Source organism: Podarcis filfolensis (assembly GCF_964270895.1).
Source record: "Podarcis filfolensis genome assembly, chromosome: 7".
NCBI lineage: Eukaryota > Metazoa > Chordata > Lepidosauria > Squamata > Lacertidae > Podarcis > Podarcis filfolensis.
The window spans coordinates 53,184,751-53,210,539 of record NC_139603.1 but is presented as its reverse complement, the minus strand read 5'-3'; the positions used below and the strand labels follow the sequence as shown (position 1 = coordinate 53,210,539).

General features: G+C 39.4%; 1 protein-coding gene across 9 annotated transcripts in view; it reads left to right on the top strand.

The window, feature by feature from the left end:
* The window catches only part of LOC310766637 (transcription elongation factor A protein 1), a 41,376-nt gene that overhangs the window by 5,370 nt on the left and 10,217 nt on the right, over positions 1 to 25,789 (top strand). The window contains exons 4-11 of one of the 9 annotated variants that reach the window (XM_083623119.1): positions 179 to 226; positions 1,946 to 2,016; positions 3,823 to 3,896; positions 5,025 to 5,126; positions 5,678 to 5,854; positions 17,974 to 18,036; positions 20,472 to 20,577; positions 21,767 to 21,854. In XM_083623119.1, coding sequence (XP_083479245.1) covers positions 179 to 226; positions 1,946 to 2,016; positions 3,823 to 3,896; positions 5,025 to 5,126; positions 5,678 to 5,854; positions 17,974 to 18,036; positions 20,472 to 20,577; positions 21,767 to 21,854 — 729 coding nt within the window. Of the gene's footprint in view, positions 1 to 178; positions 227 to 1,945; positions 2,017 to 3,822; positions 3,897 to 5,024; positions 5,127 to 5,677; positions 5,855 to 6,665; positions 9,456 to 10,807; positions 11,545 to 11,700; positions 12,068 to 12,610; positions 13,053 to 14,079; positions 14,158 to 17,973; positions 18,037 to 20,471; positions 20,578 to 21,766; positions 21,855 to 25,789 lie in introns of those variants that run through there. The other 8 variants (XM_083623118.1, XM_083623113.1, XM_083623114.1 and 5 more) reach the window with 8 other exon arrangements.

Here is a 25,789-nt window from a genome sequence, read left to right as displayed (position 1 = left end):
AATTTCATTTCCTGTCTTGGCCAGTTGCAAAGTTTCTCTCTAAGGAGATCTGCCTATTGTGATATGATCTTATCAGGAGTTAGTGATGGTACCATTTACATATTACAGAAACACATGAAAATGATTGTTTTGAATGTTTTTACTAATTTTTTTTAAAAAAATTCTCCCCAATTTCCAGGCCAGTTATGCCAGTTTCTTTAAACATGAACATGGCTATGCCTTCTTGGTAAGTAGTGGATTTGCAAGAATTTTGTCATTTTTTTAAGGTTTGTTGCATTCTCTGTCCCTGAACGTACAATGTTATTTATTCCAAATGGAGGAATATTGAAGGAGACAGAGGAGAGGAGATTGATTTTGGTCACTACATAGTAAAATGAGGAAGGGATATGGATGCAATAAAAACTGATTGAACCTTAATTTCACGTAATGTATGATATAATGCACTATGGTCACAGTTGTGTCTTTTCTGTGGACTGCAGCTCAAAAGAGGAAGAGGCCTATGTTTAGTCTAGCACAGGCATCCCCAACCTGCGGCCCTCCAGATGTTTTGGCCTACAACTCCCATGATCCCTAGCTAACAGGACCAGTGGTCAGGGATGATGGGAATTGTAGTCCAAAACATCTGGAGGGTCGAAGGTTGGGGGTGCCTGGAGCATATAGTCAGACACATTGCTGCCCATTATGCCAGCGTTTCCTTTCATTCACATGAATTTGGGTACTGACACATGGTCTTGTTCAGAGTTTGCTTTGTATTCCTCCTGTATAGCACATGTTGCTGTTTAGTTTCAATCATAAACGTGCCTTTTATGCCTATCATAAAGACACAGTAACTGTCTCTGGTTTGGATCTGATCTGTGGTTTGTTTCAAAGCTCATGTTCATGTTAAGAGTTGCCTACATTGGAGCTCTAAGACTTATAAAAGCTGGTTGGCAGGCAGCTTTCTTCCCTACACACAGATTTAGTGGCAGAAAAGCTATATCATTTTATAATCGTTCACAAAGTGCTTAAAAGCTCAGACATATTACCAGAAAAAGTGACCAGTATAGCTAACCCTACCTCTTGCTTGCCTCTCCCTTCTTCAACTCCATCCATCGAACTGTTTCCTCAGATCCTTGATTTCCATCCTGCGTTCATTCAGCCACAATTCTTTGCAAACACTGTTGTTTCTCCCCAACAATCCCTTCCTTCCAGAAGCATTCAGCTTTGATCCCTAAGACCCTGCGTAAGGTTTTCTATGCCTGTTCATTTGTCCTCTTCTTTCCTTGGCTGTCTTTCATGCCTGTACATACTCTGGCTATTTCCCCCTCAGGTTTCTGTATCTCAATCTACTGTTGACTATGCCACCTAACCTTTAAGCTTGCTACACCATAGTCTCCTAAAACCTTTACTCACTCAATTTATTTGTCTTGATGATACAACTCCAGCTGTTCCTGTAGTTGAGTGGTAATTCAAGTGCTGTTGGTGCCTGACTCTCATCACCTCTAGCCAGCATCACAAATGATCAGGCATGATGGCAGTTGTAGTTCATAAACATCTGCAGCAACACATTGACTAAACCTGCTATAGCCCATGTAAGCTTTTAGTTCTTGTCCAGCTGCTACCTTGCTTGCTTTCCTTGGAAGAGGCTGTTTCTCAAGTCCTCATCTGACCTATGACAGTTCACCACTTAGATTATCTTTAAAAGTTTAGATACACAGACTTTCAGTACCAAAGGTTTTGTCACCCTTTTTATATTTCAGCATAAAGAAAAAGGCTTTATTCTGCTAATACTATGGATTACATTTTTTTAATCACTTCCTGATTGTGCAAAAATAAATAAATAAATAAATAAATAAATAAATAAATAAATAAATAAAGCAAGCCAGCCAGCCAGCCAGCCAGCCAGCCAGCCAGGTAGTGCTTTAAAACCTTTCCCACTAAATTTATCTACATTGTTTCATTTAAGGTTTGATATCATTGGCCTCGCTCCAGATTCACAGGAAGATGAAGCTGGGATTAAGCAAGCATCAGAGAATGGTATGTTCTATCTATAACAATGTTATGTTCACTACATGAGCAGAGCTTTTTTGATCAGACCCATCTAGTCCAGCATCCTGTTCTCGCAGTTGCCAGCCAGATGCCTATGGGAAGCCCATAGGCAGGACATGAGTGCAACAGTGGTTTCTCTTCTTGTCCTTCCCAGCAACTGGTATTTAACTACATCTTCATGGGCAGCTTGTGTTTCTGTGTTGTACAGTGAGAAATGGAGCCAATTTTTTAGTGCATGGCACAAAAGCTATGTGTATGGGCACCCTGCACATTTTGGGCCTTCCCATAATTCAGTCCTCTGAGGAAAAATGGGCCCCTATTCCTATTCTGATCCAAACCACAGAATGACTACAATCTTAATACAATGGGTGTTGCCACATTGTGGCATTGTAGTCAGGACATTTCTTTTGACCAGGGGCTGTATCCCATTATGTCACTCAACTTTTTGAATACTTTTCCTAGTTCTCACCTCTCTTCATTCTCCCTTTTTCTACTTGCAATTGCATCATTTATGTTCCAGACAAATAGGTAGGTTGCAGACAAATAGTTTAAAGTACAGTCATACCTCGGGTTGAAGTAGCTTCAGGTTAAGTATTTTCGGGTTGCGCTCTGTGGTGACCCGGAAGTAATGGAGCGCGTTACTTCCGGGTTTCGCCACTTGCACATGTGCAGACGCTCAAAATGATGTCACACGCATGCATGGAAGCGGCGAATCGCGACCCGCGGACGCAGGTTGCGTTCGTTTCAGAATGCGAACGGGGCTCCGGAATGGATCCCGTTTGCATCCAGAGGTACCACTAATCTGAACTTGAGAAGAAACCCTAACAAGGTGGTTCTGATTACTTCTTTGCTCCCACAACTAACCAAAGTAGAATGCGAGATTTCTGCAACCTCCAATGCACTCCATCTAGTCATAATCAAATCCTATTACATGATCTGTATTTGGGGCTCAATTCTTACGCAGTTTTATTTTGATTGATCAGCTGCACTTATTATATATTTTATTTGTATTAATATATATAGTTTACTGCTTTGGGAGCCTTGGGTTAAAAATTGGTATATACTGTACAGGTAAGCAGACAAAGTACAGGTAAGCAGACAAAATGGGAAAATGGCTCACCCTCTTGAAGGTGTCTTGGACCATAACTTTAGGGTAGATGGAGTCATATTTGTCACCTAAGAATCAGTAGAATTTCACTGATTGCTAGGAGTGTATTATGGGCTGTCCCGTGAATCCACTGGATGAAACAGCGAAAGAACGTTGCCTCAGGAGAGTGAGGAAAATTTTCAGGGATGATTCACACCCTGGCTGGCACTTTCTTGATCTCCTGCCCTCTGGCAGAAGATATAGAAGCATGATTAGTCGCACCAACAGGGTAAAGAACAGCTTCTATCCGTGGGCTGTTAGGCTGCTGAAAGAAAAGATAACAACAGGGCAACTGACTTTCGGGTTTGGTGTGTGTGTGTCAGTAAACGAGGGGAATTAAGACTAAGAGAGCTGAGTGGGGGGTGCTCGTGTAATTTCACTGTATACAAGTTGTACAAGAGACAATAAAGTATTTCAATTTAAACCTTTGCCTGTTTTACCTCGTCCTGAGGTAGTCTTTTAGGTGAGGCTTTATATGCTTAGCAAGAGAGAAGATTCTGATCTCATTATCTGTAGCCATGCCTATGGCTGGATAATTGGATAAATGTCTCATCTTTACCTGTTAGCCCCACAGTGGCTCTCTCCATGACAGTCAATTGTCTACTTTTTTGTGATGACCATTAACAGTTAGCTTTTTATGGTTGCAGTGAAAGCACTTATTGAGCAAGAAGTAAGGAATGGAATACCCTCAAACCGAATAATTTTGGGAGGATTTTCTCAGGTAAAGCCAATTACTTTTTTTTACATCTAGCACTATTTCTGTGTAAGTTGAAAGTGACTTTTATAGTATGACACACCTGCTATTATTACCATATAACATAGAATCTAGATAGCTTTTCCATTTTTTTCTGTGACCTTCAAAAGACCCACAGCACATTTTTAGTGACATTTTCTTGTGCCTATGTTTATCATAGTTGTTTAGCATTTGGCAGCATAAAGTTTTTCTGGAGTCTTTGTGGATTGGACATACCTCCTATTTACCTTTCCTCAAAGCTCAGGTTGAGCAACAATTTTCAAACGCATAAAATATGCTAAAAATAAAAGTTAGTTCCATATGTTCTTAGCACTGGTACCTGAAATATACCTTGCAGACCTTTTAGAGAATGTTCTGATCTTGGCATGCACTCTGATACAGGAATACACAATCTGTGGAGCAACCACTGAAGAATATATGTCAATCATTTTTACTTGGCTTGTAAATGTTATAATTTCTAGGTTAACAGCATGAGGTACAGGAGATGAAGTGGTCCCTTGGAGCTCAAGCTATCATAAAGGACTAATATGCTTAATTAAGTATGGCTCTTGTGCATGGGAGTTAGTATGGTTGCATTTGCTGTACAGCAGAGACTGCCTAGAGCAAGCTGTAACAAAGAGAGGTTTGCTATTTTTAAAATACAGTTTTACAATAAATAGTTTCACAGACCCCTTTGCGCCTCCTCAGTAGTGTCCCCAAACCCAGCCACTTTGCTCATTCTTATCCAAATGAAAGGAAAGGAGCTGGGCCACCTGAACGCCAACATCCTTCCAGGTCCTTGTAGAAGAAGTGCCCATAGGAAAACAAGTTTTACAGTCGGCCCAAGGATTGGAAGTGAAAGATTCAAATACAGCACACACCTGAAGGGAGTTGGGGTAGTGGGAGAACATATTGCCTCAAGGAGGTCTGCCTTGTATTTTGAGAACCATTAATGTAAAGATCTATGAGTTTATGATTCTAGTATATAAAAATGCAGATGTGCTGTTTGACCAGTTTCTAAATGTTGGTAAGGAAGCCTAGCTGAAATTACAGCATTTTCAGTGTGCATATTTTGATATGTAATTGCAGTAATGAGTGCTCTTTTGGTTTCACTAGGGAGGAGCTTTATCGCTGTACACAGCTCTCACAACAAATCAGAAGCTGGGGGGTATTGTAGCACTCAGCTGTTGGCTTCCGCTGCGGACCTCATTTCCACAGGTAGTGTACTGCTGTTCTAAAATTCAAAAGAACTGAGGTTGGTTATATTAAAAAAGCTTTCCATTTATATTTCTGCATTCAGTTCTCATGACAGAAAGGCATAATTATCACAGTCAGTGATAAAGGCAGCTTACAGCAAGTTAAAGAGCATTCTGTTTGGTCCATTTCTCTTCTTAGATCTTGACTATAGAAAAATATAAACCGTATTTCATGAACCCAAGAACTTAAAACAGGTTTCATGCATTTCTAAAGAAGGCATTGTGATATCAGCTGGATGTTTCTTCAGGACCTTTCACTAGAACAGCACATGAAGATGATATTTTCCTTAAAGTGTTAGTATGAGAGGCTTAGCCAGTGGGGTGCCTTCCAGATTCCTTTTCCCATCCAGCCACAAAGTTGACTTCATGATGCTGACCTAGCCACTGTGACTCAGACTAACCTATGTCATAGAGCAATGAGATGAAAGGGATGGTGAACTGCTCGGAGGGCTAAAATAAAAAGTTGTTCATACCTTTCACCTCTTAATGTTCTAACATATTGCCTTTTGACAGGGTCCTATCAACTGTGTCAACAGAGACATTCCCATTTTCCAGTGCCATGGTGACCGCGATCCTTTAGTTCCGCTTATGTTTGGTTCTGTCACTTCTGAGACACTAAAGACTATGTTAAATCCTGGCAACATAAGTTTTAAAACTTATTCGGGAATGATGCATAGCTCGTGTATTGAGGTAATTGTTCTACAAAATACTGATGTCATCTGAAGTGATGTTCTGTTTCTTTGTTTTCCATTTAAGCCATACTAGTATATAAGACCTTGAAACAATTGTAACAATATAATTTTATTTTCAAGAACTAGTTGAAAGTTATTAAACATTTAAAAAACTCATTCAATAGATACAATTGAAGGATAGGATACAACTGTAATAGACTTAACATTGTCCTGCACTTCCTCTTTCTAAGTAATATCACATTTTGAACCAACTAAATATCCAGTATTTCGGAACATAATTCTAACTTCCTTAGCATGAAACCTGCTGACATTATATGCAATGCAGTCATACATCTGTACTCAGAAATAAGTCCCAGTAAGTTCAATGGGACTCACAGGTTAGAGCAAAGTTTTCCAAAATTTTTGTGTTGATGACACACTTTTTAGACATGCATCATTTTGCAACACAGTAAATCAGTTTTACTAGCAAACTGGAGGTTAAACTAACCATTTCCAGCCCTAGAAGGAGCATGAGGAGTGTTTGCGTGACACATCTACACACTGCAGCCAACACACTCCGTTTGGAAAGACTCTTGGTCCAAAACGGTGCAGATACAATGGCAGGCTGACTGTATGTGGGACTTTCTTTTCTAGTACTGTAAAATGACAGTTTGTGTTTTAAGTTTGGTTGAATAGAAAAGAATCAATGCTTTCTAGGCTAAGAATGACTTTGCATTGTAAGGAATCCAGCCATATGCTTGGTTTTATTGTGTATTGAATCCTGCAATATGCATAATTAAACCAGATCACTGTTTTTTATCCCTTAACAGGAAATGATGGATGTGAAGCAGTTTATTGACAAGCAACTACCTCCAATTGACTGAAACTATGTGAGAAACCTTTTGTTAAATGCACCAGCAGCAGTTGTCACCTGTACTAAATTCTTTCTTTTCATGCAGCCATTTCTAAAGTATTTCTGTGCCTACAGTGTTAACTGTATTGCAATGAATAGGTCACATAACTTTGAGAAGTAATGCTCTTACTTCACTGGCCGCTCAAACTTCACTGGCCGCAGTGTAGATGAAAGGCAGAGGAAAAGCATGTTAGAATATAATTAGGTATACTCCTCCATGCTTGATTGTTCCAAATTTACATTTGTCTCTTGATAACTGAATACCTCTTCTTTAAAATAATTGTTTAAATGAGAACAGTTTATGTTCCAGACCTGTTTTATTACTGCTTGCAAAATTGGCATTAATGTATTATACATACAATATGCAGTATGTAAAACTGAGTAAGCATACAGTGGTAGGATAAGTATATATACTTAAAGATCACGTTTAATCAATATTATTGCATGAGCAAGGGAAGACTGTTGCCCAGTCTTTAATTATTCCTGCACATTGATGAAATACAGTATTATCACCTCCCTGTGTGTCAGGCTACTTTGAAAACTTAAAGCACCTGATCTCTTAAGTCAGATTCCTACTCAACTGCACTTAATATGATTTTAATATAAATCTTTAATACAATGAATTCCTAGCATAAGCTGTCCTAAAGTGTTGCAAAACTTAAGCTCTCAAATGCTCTTAAGTAGCCTTGTAAAATTTCTGAATTAAAAGTAAAAGAATATATTTTATGAACAATTTATTGTAAATTGCTTTTTTCTGCTATAGCAAAAGCAGGAATGTGCTGTGGTACAACCACAGATGTAATAGACAAGTGGATCTAGAAAAGTCATTGGACTATTTTTTCTTAGCACAACAGTGTGACTTTTTTGTTTTAAAATGTTTCAGACTTCAAGTCTTTGTCAGACTAGTATCTCCCTCACATCCCAAAGTTATGGCAAATATTTGAGAAATAAAGTATTCTCCCTTGCTCAACCTGCCAAACCTTATTGCATTTTAATCTATACATATGCAAATAAAATTTGAAGCTTCCTAAGTAACTTGTATAGCCAGCTTCAAAAATTTTCATGTAATGTATTCAGAAGCAGTATTGCAGATTTGGTGGTAGTGCAAATCATAAATATGTAGAAAAATTTGGAAATTTCCCCTCTCTTCCAGGCCATCACTGAAGTTCCACTATTTTGCTAACTGTCTTGGCATTACACTGCTGATACATATCTTATTCTTAATGATGTTGAAATTACAGCTTCTGGGGTTTCTTCTATTATCTCTCTTTATGCATATAATCCAAGCGTAGGAATACAATCCAACACAGTCATATGTGCACGAAGACAAGCATTTATTAAGTTACAGATGTTACAGTGTTCCAAGGATGTTTGTAATGTGACTGTAAGTACTTCTCCTATCTAGCTTTGTATATCACATTCCTTGAGCCTTGCTGGACTTTCTGTAGCCTCAGGGCCATCTATATACCAGCAGAATTGGCCAGTAAAGTGGTTCCTGGTCTGCACAAGTTCAGATTTCAAATGAAAGAATAGGTTTGACTATTCTTAGCAGTCTCTCTAACTTGCTGTGTGCTAGGGGAGAGTTTGAATGAAGAACTGAAACATGCCACCTTTCCATTTGTAGAAATGGATTTCTACATTGCATACAATGCATTTCATACAATGCATTTCAGGAACAGCTTTACCACTTAATTCTGCTGAATAGAATTCAGCCCTTAAACAGTAGTGAATGCTTCTGTACTCAGCCTTCTTTCCAAGATATTTCAGTGGTGAGGACCTCTGCAAGAGCTGGTGTGCACAGGATTTCAATATGAAACCAGTGTGACTCTCCTGAGTGCTTGTCCTGTTTATACTGGAGAATAGTTTTCAATATAAATTATAGCTTGCAGCAGAAGGCAATCTGTCATTTTTCTGGCAATGTGTGAATTTTTTTTCAGATCCTTGCTTTAACAGAAGTTGGTCTGCTAAAAAGTATTTCTAATGGAATAGATATGTTCTATTAAGCAGTAGTGAAAATAGATGTTTTGATTTACTAGACTAGATTCATGTTTTATCAACTTGTGTGAAACTACTGAAATAAAAATGGTAGTACTCCAATAAGATACACATTTAGTTCACTTTGAAATTATAGACATGTAACATTTTGTCAAATCAAAATTTGATATCCAGTATTAGATGAAATACTTAATTGCCAACTTGCTGATAAATATTAATTATATTGTATGTATATTACAGCGTAAATGCTGCATCAAAGGAAAAAACAATGGCTTCATTTTACCCTGATAGGATGTAGCCTTTATTTTTCCCTTAAGTATTGTACAATGTCAGTGCAGTGAATTGCTGAAGGAGTACAGTACTCTAACTTGTTATTCTAGATCTGTTAATTAAATGTTTGCCTTAGTGAGGTGTATTGCACTTCATTAAACTGCAAAATGCATCTTTTTATAAATAGGTGCTATTGACACTCAAAATGAATATAGTTTTAAGAATGTATTGTATAGGATGTTAATAAAGCCATATGTTTAGGCTGGGATATTTTATAAACAAATTTAATTCGGCTTTCTTTTTCCCTAAGTTGTAGAAATACACAGTTAAGGTAACATCTTGATTTTATATTTGTTTATAGAAATAAGTCTTGTTGAAATGGCTTTCTTGTAATTGAAAATTGTAACCTTTCTGTTACTGTGAAATAAACTCTGAACAACCATTACATGAACCATTTCTTGATAGCAGAGTAAAGGCTGCAGACTTTATATATGTAAAGTAAAGCAAAAGATGGAGAAGGGAATATTTCATCTTTTAAAAGGACCTTATATTATCTTTTATTTATAAATCTCAAAGCCATTTACAATATATATGTGTATAACCCCCCCCATTGAAATCCATACAGTTAACTATCTAAATAGTAATAATTTCAGGAACAACAGCAGCAAGAATAAAAAATAAATCTTGCAGTAAGAGTCAGCAAATAAACAGAAAGATATTTTAACTGCTTGCAAAGGCACGCAATGTTTGTAGGGTAATAACTGATGCTGCAATAGAGAAGTTTAATATTAAAAGCAGGTGGTCTTTCAGATATTAGGGCTTTAAACACCAATGTGAGCATCTTGAATTGCACCTGGAAATGAAGGCAACCAGTGCAACTGTTTTAGAATGGGTTAAATCAGACCTAAATGGAACCTCAGCCTGCAATTTGGCTGCTGCATTTTGGACCTACTGAAGTTTCTGCGTCATCTTCACTGCACTAATACAATCTGGAAGTTGGCAGAACATGGAGTACAGTGGCCAAATAATCTCCGTCCAAAAGGAATCATAGGTGGCAAACCAGCTGGAGCTGAAAAAGGCACGCCTAGTCATCGAAACCGTCTGAGCCTCCAGTGATAGTGATGAATCCAGGAGCACCCCAGAGCGGCAAACCTTCTTCCATCCAGGATGGTCTGCTAAGGGCTTAGTATTTAGTTTTTAAGCAATTATTTTTTAAGCAATAAAAGTTTGGGTAAAATAAAAATGTCAGTTGATGTCTGTGAGTATTAATAATGTAGACTTCAGGAATAACTATTGGTAGAAAGGTTCCTGCAAGTATTTTGGCCCCAAGTCATTCAGGACTTTATAAAACAAGCATCAGCTTAAATTGGACCTTTTAAGATACTGGTGCTACTGGTGCTAAATGATCCCATTTGGCTGCCCCAAAGTTAACAACCTGGCAGCCGTACTCTGCAGCAATAATCCAATTGCTAGGTCACCAGAGCATAGGCTACTTGTAACAAATTGTCTTGGTCTAAGAGCAACTCTTATTCACTGCCCGGAAAGCCTTTGCTATGGTGTTCTGCATGCTTAGGCAGCACATGCTGAACAGCATAGCATAATTTTTAACTGACGATAGGAAATCCCTGCAGTAGTTAGAAAATGCTGCAAGGCTAGACATAAAGGTACGATATTCAGTAAATGGCGGGGGGCGATATATATAAAAAAATCGACTTTGAGCTGAAGAAACCTTCCCGCATCCCACACCGGCTCTCTTTCCGCTTACAGGCCACCCACCCTCTGGGCCTTATACCTGGGAAAGACCCCCCCCCCCGATCAAGCACCATTAGGGCAACTCATAAGGCAAGGGATGCGTACACACCATACAGTTTTACATCTGAAAGGCATTCCTCCCCCACACACCCCAAAAATAAAAGCAATGGGAACTGTAGTTTCCTCCTCGCCGAGCTACAATTCCCAGCGCCATTAGCAAACTGCAGCTCCCGAGATTCTTGGGGTGGTGTGTGCTTTAAATCTGCTTCTCCTGCAGTTCCTCCTCAGACAGTCTCTCCTGCTCCCAACTCTGATGGAGAAGCGACATTTTCTTCCAAGCGCAGCAGCAGCCGCCCCACAGCGTCCCTCTATTTCCGCTGGGCGGGCGCAGCTTTTGAGCTTCGGTGAAGCTCCACCTTCCCCTCCCCTCCATCGATGTTTTCGGCTTTCGCGAGCACCGCCTGGCTCTCTTTGCCTCGGCTTGATGAGCGCAGCCTGGCGCCGCGGCTGCCGAGCTGTCGCTTCTGGGTCAGGCCGGTTTATGTGCTGTGAGCGGCCCGGGCTGTGGGTTGGCGGCTCCATCTTTGCTGGCGCCGGAGTCACTGCGGAGCAGCAACAGCGGCAGCGTTAGGCATTCGCGGCGGCGGTGGCTGCTGAACTTCGCTCCCCATCACCCGCATCGTGGAGCGTAGGCGCCGCGGGCAGTCGCCATGAGCGCCGAGGATGAGATCATTCGCATCGCGAAGAAGATGGACAAGATGGTGCAGAAAAAGAACGCGGTGAGGAGATGAGCCGGGAGGGACCGAGTGCCGGTGTGTGTATGTGTGTGAGAGAACGCGAGCGAGCGGGGGGGGGGGGTGTTCCACCGAGCCCCTCGCGCGCTCGGCTTGAACGTCTGCTCGACCAATCAGCTGCGCCTCGCGCTCAGCTGGGCGCCCGCCTTTTTCTTTTTTCTTTCCTGAGGGGCGGCTTGTTTCGCGCGCGGATCCTCTTTTGTGAGGCCTCAACTGTCACCTTTCGGAATGTGGGTGGGGGAGAGGAAGGAAGCACCTCGCTTCGCCCTCGTGCCAGTGTGGCAGATGGAGCCGTTCCTCTGGGGGGCTCTCTCGACTGGTGACGACACTGTACGTCAAAACAAGGCACTTTCACGGGCGACGTTTCCTTGGGGAGCAACCGAATCCTTGCCCTCCAAAGAACCGGCAGTCCAGGGACCCACGAAGTGAAGCCCTTGCCTGTGGTGTATTGTGGCACGACCGCTTCGCCGGAGGCTGCCCGATATTCTTGTCAAGGCTGGTAGCCATGGTATACTGTACTTGCTTAAAAATATGGTGCTGGTTGTCAGAAGGGTGAACTCTTTCTCTTTTCACAGATCTGAGAAGAAAGGACGCAAAAATATGTTATGAGTCTCATTTGTTTGTATGTTGATTCATTCATTCATCTATACACAGTATATTTGTCATACGAGTATTTATACTCTGCTTACTCACCTGAATTCTCCAGGCAGCTTGCAGTATATTCGAAGCACAACAAAGCAGGCAAGGCTACAATAGTTACTACAGCAGGTCAAAGGTGTATCGGTTTCCCCTGCTTGCTCTCTGGTGTCCCATCAAATGCTGTTCTGGAACTGACTATTGAAGCAACCAGAGGTTATTCCCACACGGCCCAGGACTTGCTCATAGAATTGTAGCGTTGGAAGGGTCATCTAGTCCAACCCTCTGCAATGCAGAAATCTCAACTAGATCATAGACTCAGAATATGATTCCCTGGCCAGCTGCAACTGCCTCTCACAGCCCTGGCCTTGATGCAGGAGGAGGTGCTGGGGGAGCAAATATGTTAACATGCTTTCTGGGTATCTGTCTCCACCTTTGATTCCATTTTCCAATGGGACAATAACTGCTAGTCTGCATTGGTTTTAACTGGCTTACGTGTCTTGTAAGTTTCAGCATCTTTTTGGAAATGTTTGCTAGATATCATGCCACGTGTTTATATCTCGCTGCCCTTGAGTGTGGTTGTGGAGGCGGTGGGGAAGCTTCAGTCCTTTGTTTAAATAGGCAGTGAGATAAAACCGTAAATAAATGACAGGATTCCACCTGAATATTAAACTAGGTTTTATTTTCGCTTTTAAACATTTCTGCATACAAGTCAGTTGATGAAGATGTGTCACTCAAAGTGTGTTCAATAAACTTGACCTTACATTTGTCATTTTAAAATGAAATTTCCATCAACATGATTCTCACTCTTAAAAATTGGAACTGGAGCAGTTGTCCATAAAAGTTAAGTGAAACAGGTAAAAGTTCCCAGCTAATTTCATAATAATAATGTCATGTGAATTCAGGGGGGAGGCATTCCATCATCACTGAAAGTGATCTATGCCTTCCTCAAACAAATATTAAAATTATAGCATCTCCTTGGAATATCACAGTATTCTTGAGTGCACATGTATTTTAATATTTTTTTGGCTGGTCATATTCAGAGAAGATAAGCCTCACTAGGCTTGGTGAAGATTCTTTGAGAGAGTTGTATATTTTTTCTGCAAATGGTAACCCTGGTCTGGCTAGTGTCATGTTTCCTATAGTAGCGAGTGGGGCTAAAAATGTGTTCGATTAAAAATGTAAGTATATAAAATGAGTTTTACTGTAAAACCTAAGCCTTGCTAGTCTTCATAAGGAATAACTTGGTAAGCCTTACATCTAAATGTGCCTCTGTGCTACTAAGTAAAATTAATTTTATCTGTAACCATTCCAGAAATTCTTCTATAGCTTTATTCTAAATATGGATTCAGTGTAGAACTATTAAGAAACATTGATTTATTTGACTATCTTTGATAATACTTTTGATTCAGATGGTATATTTTAGAAGTCAACTTCATATATTTTTCTCTGCTTGGTGAATTATGCCTTCGGAACGCTACTTAATGCTTGATACAGGGCTGTGTTAAAGGCTTTGTTACTGATTATGTATGCCACATTCACTGAAAGAAAGTTATTTTAACTTGTTAAGTGAGTGCACAGTGATGTTGTAGGAACAGTCATGTGTTACGATTCTTATGGATTTGGGGTTGGATACCCTGGCCTCTTGTATTCTTCCAAGCCTCACAATGGGAGTTTCTTGCTGCTGACCCACACATCTCACACCTACAGATTCAGCTGGTTCAGGCCCAGTGTGTATTAAAATACTATTCCTTTAAAAAAAATCATATCAGCATGAACTGTATACTTGTGTTAAACTAAACCTTGCAAGTTATATTTCTGACTATCAATGCTTGTTCTGTAGTATAACCAGTGTAACAAATTACCTTATTGTGTAATGAATAGGTGCAAGTTGGCAGAGGTAATTTTGCACATATGGATTTTCAAAAATCGAGAACAGTTGAGTAAGATTAGAGAAAAAAGGTAAGCAGTAGCTTTTCCTCTTATAAGGTATGGAGCCAGTATGTGTTAAACAACTTTCCATGTGCATTCAGCTGCAATCCTATGCTCACGTATTTGGGAGTAAGCCGCATTTAGCTCTGTGAGACATGCGTTTGAGTAGACATGTATAGGATTGAAATTACAAATTTGTACAAATTTATATCTAGCTGTAGCACCATACTTCTTAAATCCTTGAATATGGAACCTAATCTATAAAGACTTATTCTAAAAATAATTTTGAACTATTTTCGCCTATGATAGTTTTATGACAAATTTATTTCTTATACAAATTATATTGTTGTTCCTAAAACCTTCTTATAAATATTTGTCTAGCGAATACTGCAGTTCTTATACTGTATGCCGGCTCCCTCAGCCAGTAAAGCGAGATGAGCGCCGCAACCCCAGAGTCGTCCGCGACTAGACCTAATGGTCAGGGGTCCCTTTACCTTTACCTTTAGGTCAGGTTTAGAACAGAACCACTGAAATGAATGGGACTTAAATTAGTCATGACTGACTTAAGCATTTTATTTCAAGCGGTCTTATTTAAAAGTGAGCGTGTTTTCCATGTTGATTGGCCACAGTGGAGTGCTACTTGTGTAAAATGTTTTGGTTATTGCATCCCCATCTTAATTTAGCATAGGAGTAAGGCCCACACTATTCACTGGAATTTGATTATTAGTACGTTTGGGACTGTGGCATAAAGCTACAATTTTTAAAAAAGTTTTCTCAGATGTAAATCCTTCTGGTTTCTGGTTGAAATTTTAGATTCTGTTGATTTTAGAGGAAAAAAATCTATTCTGCCTTTGAATTTTCTTTTAACTTAAGACCATCTTACTGTCTAGTTCTCTGAATGTTTACTAAGTTCTGAGTTCAACAGAGCTTGGTCTCAAATAAGTCTAGGAAGGTATTTCATAGACAAATATGAGCCCAGTCCCCAAGTGTGCTTAGCTCATGTATTGAGTCCTTATATACACTACCACCACCACAAAAGCTTATCTGGTAGAAAGCATGGTAGAAAGCATAGGGCTTTCTCATTGGTGTGACCTGTCTTTTGGAATTACCGTATTATTCGCCCCATAGGACGCACTTTTCCCCCTCCAAAAATGAAGGGGTACCATATTCCCTGTTTACATGCCCTTTCTAGGAACTTACCAAGGCATTTGGAGAAAAAGGATTTTGGCTGCTGGCCTGCAGTGATGAATTTGTGATGGATCTATTGAGTATTTGTAACATTGCTTTGGAATTGTTTTCATTTTTCACATAATGATCCCCCAAAGTGAAAGACAGGGTATATATTTCCTTAATTGCAGTACTGCTTCTTGCACTAAGTTTCCAGATGGGTGGGGTATAAATAATAATAAAAATATTATTATTATTGCAAATAAATATATGGCTTTGCATTTATCTTTATTTAAGCAGCAAGCTAAAAGAGAATAGTTTCATGCACACTTTTTAGTTTGTTTGTCATGTTACTGCAAGTAACATTCCCTTACACAATCTTTCAAGTGGTATTTCAGAAGATAGTAGGTCAGGTTGAACAGTGAAAACTCCTGCTGTTTATTCAACACAGGCTTTATTTACATTGCACATTACACATTTTTATTTACATTATTTTACAGTTTTTGAGATCCCTTAGTGAAAGGCATTTCCATAGTATCATAAACACATGTTGAATACAGGAGAGGACAAAGCTACCATCAGGCTTGTATGGCTAGAAGTCAGTAAACAACTCTTCCAAGTTTTTGACTGAAACAGGTGGAGTGATTTCTGCCTCTTACATCATCTAATACGGGTAGATTCCACAATTGCAATGGAAGATAATACACTCTCCCCATTCTGGAGCTAATTTAGTTGTATTATGCTAAGTTTTGTATGTAAATTATTACAAATATCATAGGCAATAAGCTATAGCTCTAATTTGTTTTATTTGGTGTAGGCTTAAGATTCAGAGAATCTTATTTGGAGGGTTACTTTCTTTGATTGCATTTTAAGGGTGTCATTTATTTGTTAGATTAAATAAGTTATTTTACTAGAAATGATAGTATTTATTTTTGGACAAATTTGTTTTCACAGTTGTAAACAGATGGATTAAAACTTCAAATATTTGATTATGTTTAGTTGCACACATTCTAATATGCTGAGAAAGGGGGGGTACCTTTTTAAAGAACCTTAAAAAAATCGAGTTTTAGATGGATTTGTACCTATTTACCTGGGAGTAAGCCCCATTGAACTGAGCTTAAATCATTGGAAGACAAAAGTACTGTGGGTGGATGGTTCCTATGTCTGAGATACTGACTATTTTCCAGTTTTGGATGAGATTACTTTCCCCTGAAATAATATAGGTTTGGGTCCGTCTTTGTCTTTTGTGACTTGTGTAGCCTTAGTGATTAGGAACCCCTTTTACTGGCTATGGTGGCTGCGCCAACTATTACTGTTCTTGAACAGGAACAACCTGACAAGGGTGTTCATAACATCAATACCTGATCGTTGCAATGTGCTCTGTATGGTAGGACTATGCTTGTCCATGGTTTGGAAGCTCTAGCTGGTGCAGAATGCTGTATCTAGACTGTTGATGGGGACAGACTACTCTCAGCACATAACAAGAGTGCTTAAAAGCTTGCACTGGCTGCCCATATGTTACCCACCCAGGTTTAAGGTTACAAGGCCCTTAACAACTTGAGTCCGGGATATCCTAAGGACTACCTGATCCCTTGTATCCCTGCTTGCTCACTGATGGGGGAGTCTCTGTTGGTGATTCCCCATGGCTCTATTATACTTTCATTCGAGACCTCAGTTGCTAGGATGTCTCTGTTTTGTCAGGAGCCTGGCACTTCTTTATTACATACCTTTTACTTACTTTTAGTGGCCTTTCTCTTTAGAAGGTGAATATTGAATCTCTTTATAAGGTTTCTAAAGAGAAGTAAGCTAGTAGCAGAGAGGTTAGTATAGTACAGTAAAGTGAATAGCAGTCATAACTGTGCTTTGCTAATCATAACTGCTTTTAATCTGTGGTAATACAGATAACTGTTGCTTTTGGCTTGAGAGCCCAAATTAATTGACGTAAAAGTGGAACTTCCATTTGTTGAGCCCATCTGGTTTAGGTGCAAATTGTACCATATAATGAAAAAACCTGATCTTACTGTGCTGTGTTCTTAAAATCTCATTTCAGTACTCTTGAGGGATTGGCCTGCAGTTAATTTCAAAATATTAATTTAAAATTACTAACTATATTAAATATAGGTAGAATCTAATATTAATATGACTGCTTTAGTAAAATATATTTTCTCACCTCCTACTCATTTTGAAAGTAAATTAATGTTTTAGCACTTAATAAAATTTGGAATAAACAATAACTATATCATTAAAACTGGTGAAAATTTAGTGGAACAATTAATCACAAGCTAAATTGTATTTGTCTTGGGAATGCCAAGTTAAAGTTTTGCTTAAGTGGGTTTTGTAATTAACTACAACCTAGAGGTACAGCAATGACCCTAATTCTCTGCAGGATTTGGTGGAAGGTGTAGTTATTTAACAAGCATCCCAACAACTGCTTGCCTCACAAAAAAGTGTGCCTCCAACTCAAGATTGACTAGTCAGATTAAAGTTTGGAGAAACCATCACTTGCTCCTAGATGCTTGTTAAATAAATATCTAGGCTGATCTATCAGTGTTTAGGTTTATTATAAGTGTTTTCATATTGTGGAACGAGCGTTGAATAAAACTGCTGTGTTTCATAGTAAATATTCTTTTAAGTATATGAGAATATGCATACTGAATCTTTTTACAATATATTTTACAGGCTGGGGCTCTTGACTTACTCAAAGAACTTAAGAATATGCCCATGACTCTGGAGTTATTACAGGTATGTCTTTCCAATGTTGCAGTATCTCTTATATACATTTTATACCATAAACATATGGAAACAAATTTTCCTTTGAAGCCCTGCCCTTACTTTCCCTGCATCTGACATCATGTATGATGTCAGGTGGAGGCTGCATGGGCATGTCTTCCCCAAAACAGCCTCACAGATCAAATGGGGAGGCCTGGTTTGGGCCTGGTTTGGCCTGAAGGTCAGAGGTTTTCCATCCCTGTTCTGTAGTCACTTTAGATTGTTCTTCCTATGGAAGGGAATGTGTTCCTGTAGAAGGGAGTGTACGTGCACGTTAGTGGAATTACTTTGCTGCTGCATATTTATTGCATATAAAAGGTACTTGAATCTCTATGACTGATTATCCCTGGGTATCAGAAATGTTACTCTTTAAGAAGAAAGCTGAACATCAATATACAGTGGTACCTCTGGTTACGTACTTAATTCATTCCGGAGGTCCGTTCTTATCCTGAAACTGTTCTTAACCTGAAGCACGACTTTAGCTAATGGGGTCTCTCGCTGCTGCTGCTGCTGCACCACCACCGCACGATTTCTGTTCTCATCCTGAAGCAAAGTTCTTAACCCGAGGTACTGTTTTCTGGGTTAGCAGAGTCTGTAACCTGAAGCATATGTAACCCGAGGTACCACTGTACATGCATTCCAAATTCCCCTGATAAACATGTATGGCAAGCATATTATCACATCTTACGATAGAAATTCAGGACGTGAATTTTCTTTATTTAGCTTTCACCAGTCTGGGACAAACTTGCAAAAACCTTTCCTGCTGCATTGGAGGCAATTCTTTCTTGCCAGAGGCAAACAGACAAGAGGCTTTTAAAAACATGTATAAGGAGACCTGTACTATACTACATATATGCAAGCTCACCATTACTAGACTTAATTTTTACTTTATTTGGTGCTGAACTTTGTTTATGCTTGAACTTGCTTTTAGAGTTGGAATAGGATTAAAATGGAACCAATTTAATAAGAGTTGCAGTCTGAAAATATGATTAAACAAAAATACTTTTTTTTGTAGCAAATGCACATTATGCCTAGTTTGTTCAATTTTCATCCTCCCTCCCTCCTTCCCTCCCTCTCTCTGAACTGTAGATGGCAGTAGTACTCTTTTAACACTGCTTGACTGGAGTACTGTATAAGTGAAGCTGATTAATAAAATGTGATTAAAAAACAAAACCACAAGAGATAAATCTTGGTAGTCCTTAGGTTTTTTTTCCTTTTTCCAATCTCATGGTTTTCAGATCAGTTAAGGCAAGCAGTTATAAGTGGAGAAAATATAATTTTTGAAAATTATAATGAAAGTTTATTTGTAACTTGTATCGTTCAGTCATCTAGCCATGCTCACATTAAACCTGGAAGTTATTGTTACAGAAGTCATATTGGATTAAAAAATATATATTCAGTTGTTATGTAAAAGTATAGTAGCATAAAAAGTATTCATTGATAAGACTTAAAAGTGGATTGTTAAACTATTTATCCCATAGTTTGAGGTCCTTGAAAAGAAAGATATTGTTTGTAATTTTGCACTGAAGAGGGACTTTATCCATATTCGGTGTGTGTATTTTCTTTGAAGGAAAAAGATTTGCTTATGAGTTCATAACTCTTAGTGTGAAGACTTTGGCTCAAGTAGTTATAAAAATCTATAAATCATCTAGATCTATAAGCCTTTGCTAAGTTTAGAAATCACACTTAACAGTTTTAGCTTAGAAGGTATCTGACAGGATATGTTTGAGCTAGGTGTACTCAAAGCACTTGCCTAATGTATTGCCTTATAACAGATTCTGTTCTAGAACCGTATTGTCAAGTTACTTATGATCAACCTGCCTCCATAATACTTAAAACTATCTCCATATTCAACAGGGATGTATATACAATCTAAAACCAGCAGTTTCTGACAATTAGAAAACAATTTAAAAAACAATTTCAGATAAAACTCAGCTTCCATCAAGGCTTTCTCCTTGCAGTAAACCAGATTCTCTTAAAATAATTTTCCTCGAAGGCTAGCAGCAAGGAGTGCAAAACATGCAATTCTGCTTCTCTTAAAGGCATGCTTGTTAATTAACCAGGTAGTTGTTGAAGAGGATCTTAATTAAAGAGAGAGAGGGTGAAAGCCCTAGAGGCAAGAATATTAGCTAACCTCCCTTGGATCTCAACACTGCAAACAGTACTTTAATGCCAGTTCTTGTATATGTGGAGAATTCTTAAATAGAAAAAACAGAATATTTGGCTGTGGCTTAAAAAAAAATTAAATTACTAAATTACTTTGGAAATCAATTGCTGTTTTTGCCCAATATCTGATGACTTCATGCAGTTTTGTATTCTCTCAATTGTATTTGAAATCTTTGTAGTGGTTCTAAATATCATTATATAAATACCTGCTTTTAAATGTTGATGCTTGTGCTTGGTTTCAGTCTACAAGAATTGGAATGTCAGTGAATGCAATACGCAAGCAAAGCACAGATGAAGAAGTTACATCCTTAGCAAAATCTCTCATTAAGTCGTGGAAGAAGTTATTAGGTATAACTATGTTTTTCCCCCTTCTACAACTTCCAGATTAATATACATAATAATAGATTTCTGTCTGTTTCTGTCGTTCTTGCAAAACCAACTAACTCTGATACATGAACCCTCCCTTCATTTTGAACTTCCTTTTGTCTTTTTAGTAGAGGACAGATATTTCCACTACAATGGGGCAAGCAATACAAACAACCTGGCAACAACCTGGCAACAAATTGGTTGTTCTGGGTGGGGGACATGGTTGTGGGTGGAATGTGGAGGCTGGGTGTTATTGAGAATGCTCTACAGTATCAGTGAGGTTTTCATTGGACGATTTGGAAAGATTGCACAATAGGAAAATAACACTATTATAGATCTATATCTATTTCTAGATATAGATATAGATATAGATTGATGTATAGTTGCACATCAGACTGTTTTGTAGAAACCAATAGTGGATAGTTTGTAAAAAGCAGTTATTCCAAAAATAAATACATAAATTGAGGAATGTGAAAACAATTAAGAGCAGGCAAATTTCTTATATTATTTGCAAGATATATATATTACACATTGGTTATATCAATCAAAATATAAGTTTCTCACTAAAATTGTAGAACACAAATTAAGAGTATATAAAATACGACCATTCAGCATCTTTAAAATAGTCTAGATATAGAAGATATTTTCATGCTTCATTTACACTGTAAATCTATAATTGTTCATGTAGATTATATAAAATACATGATTAAGATTACACTTTTCCTCTGAGTTGATGAAATAGGCTTGTATACTACAGCCTTGTCTCAGAGTCTTCATTCTCTTCATATTCTTGTTCTGTCTTGGGTTAGGTCACTATATTATATGAATGTCATTGATCCTCTCTGTGCCCTCCACCCCATTAATGCAGGAATAGCAGCACCCATAGATTAGCATTGACAAACCTTCACAGTGATTTGAGGTTTTGACATTTGTGGGCCATCCAATAAAGTGCATACTTGCTCTTACAAGAAAGTACTTTACTGATATAGACAGTTTATTAAACTACCTACTATTTCTTTATTTTGGAACCTCGCTTTCTGTGCTTTAGGTGACTTAGCTTATAGGGTAATTGAATGAATTATTGAGATAATATATATTAAGTACTTACACTTTGCTCTATAAATGATACATATTGTCTGTGTATATATATATTTATAAATATATATTTCAGATGGACCAGCAAATGATAAGGATTCTGAAGAAAAGAAAAAAGAAGCAGCTTCTTCATCACAAAACAGTCCTGAAGCAAGAGAAGAAAGGTATGTCTTCCATCTTTGGTGTTGGTGGTAGAAAAGAAGCAGTTGGTCAGGGTCAGCATCTTCTGTGCTTATTTAAGGAAATGGACTGCCTTGCCTCCTAGTGAGCGGAGTGGTTGGGTTAAGTTAGAGCTCCTAAAAACCCAACCTTTATACATTTTTGGTTTCTCAAGTTCTTGCATCCCCTTTCCACCTTCCCATCTTTGACTGGCACGTACTAGACAGGGAGCTCTGGAAACCATATGGTCATAGGGAGCACATTGCTAGGTTGGTGGTTTCCAGAGGAACTTTTACTGCAGGAAGTAGTGTCACCAATGAGCCACAGCTCTGCCACAGCTGCTGAGAATGCTGCAGCTGCAGGAAATGGCACCATGGTGCCACAGCAGGTGTTCATGTTTGTCCTGACTCCCTCCACTTTCATATCAGGCAGGTAGGGGACAAAGCATGACCACTCAGTCAGACACTCAATTGCCTGGAAGATGAGCCTATCAGCACTATGCCTCACAACCAAGCAGTGCCAAGTGAGATGAAATGGGAAGGCCTGGAAGAGCCCATCCTGCACAGCATGTTTTTGGCACCAGAGAAACAGGCGATGTGAAATAGAGTGGGTGAGTACCTCACCACTCCTTTTCTGATCTCACTGGGAAGGGATCTTCTCCCCAGATTTATGAACTGAGTGAAGGTCTCCTAGGCAATCAAATGGGCTTATCCATCTGTCTCAGACAGAGCTTCTTATGCCTAGTCTAATGTCAAATTCCCTTACAAAAGACAGGGGAAATAGACCCAGCTCCAGGGCAGGTTTAGACACATGCATTAGAGAGGCCATGTCACAATTCAGAAGTTCATCCTTGGAACTTTCCACTTTCACAGTGCACTCTTGGTGAGGGTGTCTGCATTAGCAACATTCCAGGGTAATTTTCTCATTAAAAATATCTGTAAGACAACAACTATAATACATTTAGAAAGCATTATAAGATATGTATTTGCAGACATGGATCACTGCCTTGCCGTGGCGAAGGGGCTTGAATAACTCAGAGAAGCTATGAGCTATGCCGTGCAGGGCCACCCAAGATGGACAGGTCATAGTGGAGAGTTTTGACCAAACGTGATCCACCTGGAGCAGGAACCGGCAAGCCACTCCATTATCCCTGCCAAGAAAACTCCATGGACAAAGACAAAAGGCATATAAAATTTATGATGCTGGAAGATGAGTCCCTCAGGTCGGAAGGCGTCCAACATGCTACTGAGGAAGAGCGGAGGACAAGTACAAGTAGATTCAGAGCTGATGAAGCGGCTGGGCCAAAGCCAAAAGGACGCTCAGTTGCGGATATGCCTGGAAGCAAAAGGAAAGTCCAATGCTGTAAAGAAAAATATTGCATAGGAACCTGGAATGTAAGAACCATGAACCTGGGTAAGTTGGATGTGGTCAAAAATGAGATGGCAAGAATAAATATTGACATCCTGGGCATCAGTGAACTAAAATGGACGGGAATGGGCGAATTCAGTTCGGATGACCATCACATCTACTACTGTGGGCAAGAATCCCATAAAAGAAATAGAGTGGCCCTCATAGTCAACAAAAGAGGCAAAAGCTGTACTGGGATGCAATCTCAAAAATGATAGAATGATCTCGATACGAATCCAAGGCAGACCTTTTAACATCACAGTAATCCAAGTTTATGCACCAACCACTGGTGCTGAAGAAACTGAAATTGACCAATTCTATGAAGACTTACAACACCTTATAGAAATGACACCAAAGAAGGATGTTCTTCTCATTATAGGGCATTGGAATGCTAAAGTAGGGAGTCAAGAGATAAAAGGAACAACTGGCAAGTTTGGCGTTGGAGTTCAAAACGAAGCAGGGCTAAGGCTAATAGAGTTTTGCCAAGAGAACAAGCTGGTCATCACAAACACTCTTTTCCAACAACACAAGAGACAACTCTACACATGGACATCACCAGATGGGCAGCATCGAAATCAGATTGATTATATTCTCTGCAGCCAAAGATGGAGAAGCTCTATACAGTCAGCAAAAACAAGACTGGAGCTGACTGTGGCTCAGATCATCAGCTTCTTATAGCAAAATTCAAGTTTAAACTGAAGAAAGTAGGAAAAACCACTGGGCCGGTAAGATACAATCTAAGTCAAATCCCTTATGAATACACAGTGGAAGTGAGGAACAGGTTTAAGGATTTAGATTTGCTGGACAGAGTGCCTGAAGAACTATGGATGGAGGCTCGCAACATTATACAAGATGCAGTAATGAAAACCATCCCAATGAAAAGGAAATGCAAGAAAGCAAAGTGGCTGTCCAACGAGGCCTTACAAATAGCGGGGGAGAGAAGGCAAGCAAAATGCGAGGGAGATAGTGAAAGATACAGGAAATTGAATGCAGATTTCCAAAAAATAGCAAGGAGAGACAAGAAGGCCTTCTTAAACGAGCAATGCAAAGAAATAGAGGAAAACAACAGAATGGGAAGAACCAGAGATCTGTTCAAGAAAATTGGAGATATGAAAGGAACATTTCGTACAAAGATTACCATAATAAAGGACAAAAGTGGTAAGGACCTAACAGAAGCAGAAGACATCAAGAAGAGGTGGCAAGAATACACAGAGGAATTGTACCAGAAAGAAATGGATGGCTCGTACACCCCAGGTAGTGTGGTTGCTGACCTTGAGCCAGACATACTGGAGAGTGAAGTCAAATGGGCCTTAGAAAGCACTGCAAATAACAAGGAAGTGATGGTATTCCAGCTGAACTATTTAAAATTTTAAAAGATGATGCTGTTAAGGTGCTACACTCAATATGCCAGCAAGTTTGGAAAACTCAGCGGTGGCCAGAGGATTGGAGAAGATCAGTCTACATCCCAATCCCAAAGACGGGCAGTGCCAAAGAATGCTCCAACTACCGCACAATTGCACTCATTTCACACGCTAGCAAGGTTATGCTTAAAATTCTACAAGGAAGGCTCAAGCAGTATGTGGACCGAGAACTCCCAGAAGTGCAAGCTGGATTTAGAAGAGGCAGAGGAACCAGAGACCAAATCGCAAACAGGCGCTGGATTATGGAGAAAGCTAGAGAGTTCCAGAAAGACATCTACTTTTGCTTCATTGACTATGCAAAAGCCTTTGACTGTGTCGACCACAGCCAACTATGGCAAGTTCTTAAAGAAATGGGAGTGCCTGATCACCTCATCTGTCTCCTGAGAAATCTCTATGTGGGACAAGAAGCTACAGTTAGAACTGGATATGGAATAACTGATTGGTTCAAAATTGGGAAAGGAGTACGGCAAGGCTGTATATTGTCTCCCTGCTTATTCAACTTATATGCAGAATTCATCATGCGAAAGGCTGGGCTGGATGAATCCCAAGCCGGAATTAAGATCGCTGGAAGAAATATCAACAACCTCAGATATGCAGATGACACAACCTTGATGGCAGAAAGTGAGGAGGAATTAAAGAACCTTTTAATGAGGGTGAAAGAGGAGAGCGCAAAATATGGTCTGAAGCTCAACATCAAAAAAATGAAGATCATGGCCACTGGGCCCATCACCTCCTGGCAAATAGAAGGGGAAGAAATGGAGGCAGTGAGAGATTTTACTTTCTTGGGCTCCATGATCGCTGCAGATGGTGACAGCAGTCACGAAATTAAAAGACGCCTGCTCCTTGGGAGAAAGGCGATGGCAAACCTAGACAGCATCTTAAAAAGCAGAGACATCACCTTGCCAACAAAGGTCTGTATAGTTAAAGCCATGGTTTTCCCAGTAGTGATGTATGGAAGTGAGAGCTGGACCATCAAGAAGGCTGATCGCCGAAGAATTGATGCTTTTGAATTATGGTGCTTGAGAGTCCCATGGACTGCAAGAAGATCAAACGCATCCATTCTTAAGGAAATCAGCCCTGAGTGCTCACTGGAAGGACAGATCGTGAAGCTG